The sequence below is a fragment of the Capsicum annuum genome, chromosome 12 (assembly GCF_002878395.1).
Source record: "Capsicum annuum cultivar UCD-10X-F1 chromosome 12, UCD10Xv1.1, whole genome shotgun sequence".
Lineage (NCBI taxonomy): Eukaryota > Viridiplantae > Streptophyta > Magnoliopsida > Solanales > Solanaceae > Capsicum > Capsicum annuum.
Window position 1 is genome coordinate 230,555,362 of NC_061122.1, and position 7,389 is coordinate 230,562,750.

Genomic DNA, 7,389 nt, shown 5'->3' on the forward strand with positions numbered 1-7,389 from the left:
ATGCCAAGTGGCGACTCTGAGTTTTGAATGTAAAAATAATCTTTTTTTTCGGAACAAATCTTCATTTTGTCACTTTAATAATAAAAATTCTTTCGAACCTTAAAACAAATCTTTTCGGAGATAAAAAGAGGTGTGACATACGTGTGATATTTCATATAAAAACTATGTTGTTGTTTGTTTTTTCATGAGCATCATGTCATTTGTAAGGTATACTACCTACTAGAATAAGTACGTATGTTGTTCTGTATTGTATGAATGTTGATGTTGAGTGTCTTAAAGATTGTTGGGTTTGTTGCAAATGTAATGGAGTTACTTGCAATTAATCGATCATTCATCGTTGTAATTTCATATCTCTTACGTACTTAGAGAATGAAATGAACGAATGTACGTTTGATATTTAATATAAAAACTATGTTGTTGTTTGTTTTTTCATGAGCATCATGTCACTTGTAAGATATACTACATACTAGAACAAGTGACTAAGTTATCTCGTTGAATAAGTATGTACATACATATATATTGTGTGTTTGCGTATGCTCTGTATTGCATGAATGTTGATGTTGATTGTCTTAAAGATTGTTGGGTTTGTTGCAAATGTAATGGAGTTGCTTGCAGCAATTAATCGATCGATCAACATCATAATTTCATATCTCTTGCAGCAATTAATCGATCGATCAACATCATAATTTCATATCTCTTACTTAGAGAATGAAATAAACATACGTACTTGTGATATTTCATATTAACACTATGTTGTTGTTTGATTTTTCACGAGCATCATGTCACTTCTAAGGCATACTATCTATACTAGAATAAGTAACTAAGTCATCCCATTGACTGCACTCTGCACCCAATGGTTAGCAAAGCACACCTACAGGTTGACTAGAGCGAATGTTTGTCTACAAACACTTCTAGGCGCGTTTAGCCATAAAATCTTCGTCCACCTGACATATATTAACGACTCATTAATATATATATATGTATGTATGTATGTATGTATGTATGTATGTGTGTGTGTGTGTGTAGAGAGGGCTATAAATAAGAGCCTTTACTTGGAAAAATTCAAATTCAACAATCCCCTCTATATCTCAAGGCAAACTATGGCTGGAAAACATACTAATTTCCTTTTTGCTGCTCTTCTCGTGGTCATTACTAGTTAATATATATTTTCATTTCAGTTTTTCACTTTTGTATTTCGTATCGTACCATAGTTCTTCTGTCTCAATTTATGTGACGATTAATTAATAACTTGATTTTCTTCGATTTAATTTGTATGCAGTACTACTCACCTCTCCAACTATGCAAGTGATGGCATTGCGAAGCTTACCAGAAAATGTGGATGATGTTGCAGTAAATTTATTGATTCCAAACATCCAATTTACTTGTAAGAGTTCTTGCAGGAATGATGATGATTGTTCTGAATGTTGGATTTGTTGTAAATGTGGAAGAGGCACTTGTAGAATGGACACTAAATTCATATGATCTCTTAGCTAGAGATCGAATGTACGTATGAACGTACGTATTGTTGAATAAAAATGTACCACATCAGTAAGGGATGAAATCTCTCTGGAGTATTCGTTATACGCGTTGGCGTTTTGTGATCTATCGTATGTATGTATGTATTTATGTATGTTCAGTATTGTATGAATGTATTTGTGTATTAGTCCTCCTCCTTTATCTTGGACCGATCAAAACTTACAGTTACATGGAGTATCACTATGAAATGACAATCTAAATTAGTCGAGCTCCACTGATAGTAGCAGTATCACTATGAAATGACTCATGCAGTGCATGAATCTAAATTAGTCGAGCTCCACTATGAGTATCGGATAGTAGCAGTATCGCTATGAAATGACCCATGCAATGCATGAATCTAAATTAGTCGAGCTCCACTGTGAGTATCGAACACCAGGTAGGGAATAAAAAAAAGTAAGGGAAGGTAAAAGGCATATATGTAAAGCTGTTTATGAAACGAAAGGAAGAGAAAATCAGTCAGAACATTTCATTCACCAAGAATAGTTCTAATTTGCTCAGAAGGATATTTATCATATTTTTATTTGTACATACAAAGCCAGCCATATAATGATCTCAAAACAACAATATAGTTTACAAACCATTGTTCAGTATAGGACTGAAAATTTCAAGTGTCTTCAATGACAAACTTCACATACTCAAAGGGTAAGATGTTGCACCTTTCTTGTGTTACTAGCAACTCCTTGATTTGATTTTCTCTCATCTTGCTCGTCGTACGAGTTCCCTCTGTAACTAGAGCTAGCTTCTTCGTTATCCGAGCAGCCTGGTCTTTCCGTTAGGAATTGTTCCCAGAACACATCGTTCACGCGAACTGGAGCAGCTGCTGCAGGGCCTTGCTTGTTGCCGGTTGCATCGTGTGAAGGTGGCAAAGGTTTGTCATTGGTAGGAGGGGTTTTGTCATTGGCATCAGACTGTGATTCAGAATGTTTACCTATCTCTTGACCGATTTGAGGCATCCTCTCTGAATATTGATTTTTATCGACTTGTGAAAGGCATGAAGCCAAAGAAAGATTCAGTTGGCAGGAAATGTGACCGTCAACTTCCTCGTTGGATGTCAGGCTTTGTGGCAAGGAATGCAGTCTCGAGTGTTCAACGTTGCTTGAAGTACGCGGCAAAGATGAATCTATCTTTAATGTAAATGACGTCCCTGTATCTGATAGTTCTATTGCTTCAGGGGTATACAGTACTCCACCCGTTTGAAGTTGTACTTCTCTGGACCATCCTTCAGATATTCTCCTATGTGGGCTTCCGCCATCTTCGTTCGAACTTTGGGTGCTGCATGAAAGAACATTGATATCTGAAACAGCAGGTGACAATTCAAGCGTGAGCTTATTTGAGAAGTCTTGATGGCAAAGGTTCCCAAACTCGACTCTAGAACTGCTATGGTTGTCCACCGACATACTTTCTTGAACTGGTTGAGTGCTGTCAATTTGAGGCAATCGCCTCTTCTTACTAAATGCAGAGATATCCATGGATTCGAGTTTCTGAGCAAGACGCTCAACAAAGTCCGGATTTTGAATTGCCTTCTCGACAAATGTCAGTAAACTCTCCTGCCTTTGCTCTATACTGCCAACCCGCCCAGTTAGTTCTTCTAGTTGAAGTTTTGCAGCAGATTGTTGCTGTCTGAACCTTACGACATTAGCCTCGAGCCCAGACTTCTCACGTGAAAGCTTATCAATCTCTTCCTCAAATGCAGCTCTTTCTGGATCAACTGCGGAACCTGGAGGGTGACTATGGCTGTGAATGGGTTTTCTACGATGAATGTTCTTAAGTAAATGCTTCTGGTCTTTCAGAAAATCCTCATTGGCAAATTCCCATCTTTCTGGATCAATCTTCCGGAAGCCCTGTCAATTAGATATATTTATTATGAGACCAAGCACAAAACGATCCAAATAGTAGCAAAATTGATAGCGAGGATTAGTAAAGTCAACCCAGCTAGCTCAATAACTGGTGTTCCACAATTGAACTAGTTGAAACTTGAAAGAAGCGGCCGAATAACTCAAAACTAGATTTCTTTATATTCGCGAAATGAGATTTATCACCAACCGTACAGTGGAAGTACATCGGTACATCTCCTTGAACAAGTGATAGGTGCAATTAGAATCTATCAACATTGGATAGTGTATCCCTATTTAATGAAAACGTATCATCAATCTAGTTCACAAGCAGCAAAAATCAGGAGATAAAATCTAATCATTTATTTTAACCTCTTTAACAACAATTTATCGTTGTGTCTCATTTATTGCAATATAAACACCGTTCGTATGGGGTACAAACCATGCTGAATTTTACAACCAACTCGGAATAAATATGACAACTGGAACTTCAATAAATATACCCTTAATCATTAGGGAACCGAGGCGTTTCACAGATCACAAGGAATAACAAATAAACATAAGCTGCAACGACTACACTTTATATACAGGAGTTACTTAGAAAAAAAAAAAGACAGCCCGGTGCACTAAAGCTACCGCTATGCGCGGTGTCCGGGGAAGGGCCCTACCACAAGAGTTACTTAGCATTGTATAAATCTGAAAAAAACTGCACATTAACTTAAGCGAATTAATGAGGTTCCATCAGATATCATGCAAATTCTAACTATGCTTTGAAAACAGAAATGAACGTCTGCGAGCATTGTATAAATCTGAAAAAAACTGCACATTAACTTAAGCGAATTAATGAGGTTCCATCAGATATCATGCAAATTCTAACTATGCTTTGAAAACAGAAATGAACGTCTGCGCAAATGCTTTTACTAAAATTGTTTTGTACATTTCAATATTTCATTGATCAGTTGTATGTACTTCAATATCTATCACGTCACCCAGGAAGGTGTTTTTTTCCCCGCATAAATGATCAGTCAATGCCTTGTACAAAGTCATGTATTAAATCATCAGTCCGTGACTGGTATGATGTGACATGCAGAGATTTCATCCCCGTTGTGTGTAGAGAATGATGCCAACATCTTCTTGTACAAACTATAGATGCAACCAGGACACAGCTTTTCCATTACAAAAGGTTTGTTTTCAAAAGAATAATGCTTTTGTGGAAGAAACACATACTGGTTTTAGCTGACATGTCGAGAGAAACGTTGAATCACTGATACAGAGTCGAGAAACACATACGAAACAAGAGAATAATGTTTCCCTAGGATTTTCGCTAGGGATTCATAGATGATTTCTTCCCAACTTTCCGCCAGTGTTATTATTCACATGCTACAGCAAACAGCTGTTGGATCATAATAACAAAAGCATCTTCTTTCAATGTCCACGACGCTTTAGCCCTCAAACCCATTCTTTAATCTTTCTAATTAACACTCTCACAGATCCCAATGCATCTTCTCAGACATAAACTGATCGAAAACAGCTAGACGTGATATCTTTTGCTACCCAATGGGCACTCATACTACATGGTTATACTATGTCCTGGAAAATGTAAAACAGATGATGAAATTCGCGCAAAAGAATCATCCCAGTCTCTTGTCGGTCCGTTAGGGAACAAACTACTCTAGAACCAGCATTTAAAGTAAGTGACAAAGACCATCAGATCCACCCAACTACGAGTGTGCATCATATGATAAGCTATGGTACTGCTGCTTTACTTTATCTATGTTTCATTTAAATTAATATACTCGTGTCAAATGAAAGATAGCAGTGGCAAGTGCACTAGCCTTTTGACGTTCACACTGTTTATTGACATGTCATTATAAGGTTAAACACAACGAAACACTAAAGGTCGTGCCGCAGGTACATTCTGCTGGAGAAACAATTTTAGAAACGGCTAAATTCCTCAAAACCATATGCATCACGGAAAGATCTACTTATATTAACCTTATGTCAACAATTTCAAAGGTTAAAGAATCCTTCTAATACCTTTTTTCTGTGCGTAAGAAAATTCGTTAGCACCAAGCAAGACTGGAAGCATCCATATATATCAAGTGTAAAGCACACAACGAAAGTCCATACACACAGAACAACCCCCAACGAGAAAAGATAACCCCTTGACATCATCCCATTTTGATTTACTACTCGTCAGCAACTACTTCTTCAAATCAACAACAATTCTACTTCATCTGCACCTGTTTCGGTCCAATACTCAAATATGTTCCAAGGGAATTCAAGCAGCAAACATCGAATTATCACATAGAAAATTAAACAAAGAAACTCCGTGTTTGCTAGATGCAAGAGGTCACCTAAAATTCATCGATAATTCAATAAAGCACTATAAGCATAGAAATAAGGAAATACAACACCCAATGGTGTGGTCTAGAGGTCAATGATGTGGGTTGAGAATCATGAGGTGTTGGGTTCAAATCCCATCAAAAGACATAAATACTAGGTGATCTCTTTCCGTCTATCCCATCCTTGGTGAACAAAATTACCTAATACCTATTGCTAGTGGGAGGTGACAGACATCCCATGAAATTAGTTGAGGCGCACGAAAGCCGGCCTAAACACCACGGTTGTCAGAAAAAAATGTGAAAACACAGCAAATCAGGCCAGAAGATGACAAACTAGACAATTCAATATCAAGTAAACCCATTTCGAAAGATAGAAAATCAATTCAATGATCCAATTCTTCCATTGAACCCTTCAATCTTACAGAACAAAAATCAATTCAACGATCAAATTCTTAAGATAAACCCTTCAATCCAAAGATCCTATTTCTCAGCTAAACCCATTGAAACAGAATGAAAATCAATTCAGTTTTTAAGCTAAACCCATTTAGAAAGATAGAATATCATTTCAATTCTTCAGCTGAACCCATTTTGAGAGACGGAAAATCAATTCAAGAATTCAATCTTTAAGCCAAACCCATTTCAACAATTCAACTTTTAAGCTAAACCCAGTTCAACAATTCAATCTTTAAGCTAAACCCATTTCAAGAATCCATTCTTTAAGCTAAACCCAATTCAACAATTCAATCTTTAAGCTAAACCCATTTCAACAATTCAATTTTTAATCTAAACCCAATTCAAAAAATCAATCTTTAAGCTAAACCCAATTCTAAAAGTCAATTTTTGAGCTAAACCCATTTCAAAAAAACAGAAATTCAACTCAATAATTCAATTTCTAAGCTAAACCCATTTCAAGAATTCAATTTCTAGGCTAAACCCATTTCAAAAAATAGAAAAAATCAATCCAAAAATTCAATTTTAAGCTAAACCCATTACAAGAAAAGTCAAAATACATACGTAGGTGTTGAGCTGTCGAATGAAACTGGAGAAATTGTTGTGTTTAAAATACGTAGGAAGAAGAATTCTTGCAAATTCCGGTGGATTCCACACGACAAAACTGTGTCCGGTCGGAGTCCATGATACGATGTCGTCCGTTTGGGTATCATCCACCATCTCATATGTCTTCAACAAAAACGGCGCCGGACCTCCGCCGCCGCCGCCGCCGCCGCCACCTGCCGCCGCCGCTGGAGAAATTACGTCCATTTGGAAATGCGACGATGAAGGGACGACGACGATGTTTATTGGATTTATTGAAGCCGTCCGAATTTGACTTCAAAGTTTTGGAGTCCTTTTGACTCTTTGCTAATACCCGGGTCGGGTCGGTTTGTTCGAATTTCGGGTCGGCAGCATTTTCTACTTTTCATTTCAAGTTATTTGTCCTGGGTTTCTTTTTAGTCTGTTTTAAAAAGAATGAGTTTTTGCTGAGGCTTGGGTCGATCGAATCAGGTTGGTTTGTTTGGGTTTTGGGTCAAGTTGGATCGGATTGGTTCAGTATCATTTTCTACTTTCTGTTTTAAGTTGTTTGTATTAGGTTTCTTTCTAGTCCGTTCTAAAAAGAATGTTTACTTCTTCTATCTCAATTTATGCGATGTTGTCAGATCGGATCGATTTGTTTCGGG

The 7,389-nt window shown here is 37.2% G+C and overlaps 1 protein-coding gene and 1 long non-coding RNA gene across 2 annotated transcripts in view; one reads left to right on the forward strand and one right to left on the reverse strand.

The window, feature by feature from the left end:
- Nucleotides 1-1,670, forward strand: part of LOC107851882 — an 11,128-nt gene extending 9,458 nt beyond the window's left edge. Inside the window, exon 2 of the long non-coding RNA XR_007048498.1 lies at nt 1,280-1,670. This is a non-coding gene — a long non-coding RNA (uncharacterized LOC107851882). The remainder of the gene's footprint in view (nt 1-1,279) is intronic.
- Nucleotides 1,671-1,978: 308 nt separating this feature from the next.
- Nucleotides 1,979-7,119, reverse strand: LOC107850866 (heat stress transcription factor A-5). The gene is made up of 2 exons (XM_016695662.2): nt 6,728-7,119; nt 1,979-3,377 (listed from the first exon to the last, which is right to left on the reverse strand). The coding sequence occupies exons 1-2, from the start codon at nt 6,971-6,973 to the stop codon at nt 2,172-2,174; spliced, it is 1,452 nt and encodes a 483-aa protein (XP_016551148.2). The 5' UTR covers nt 6,974-7,119; the 3' UTR covers nt 1,979-2,171.
- Between the last annotated feature and the right edge of the window lie 270 nt (nt 7,120-7,389).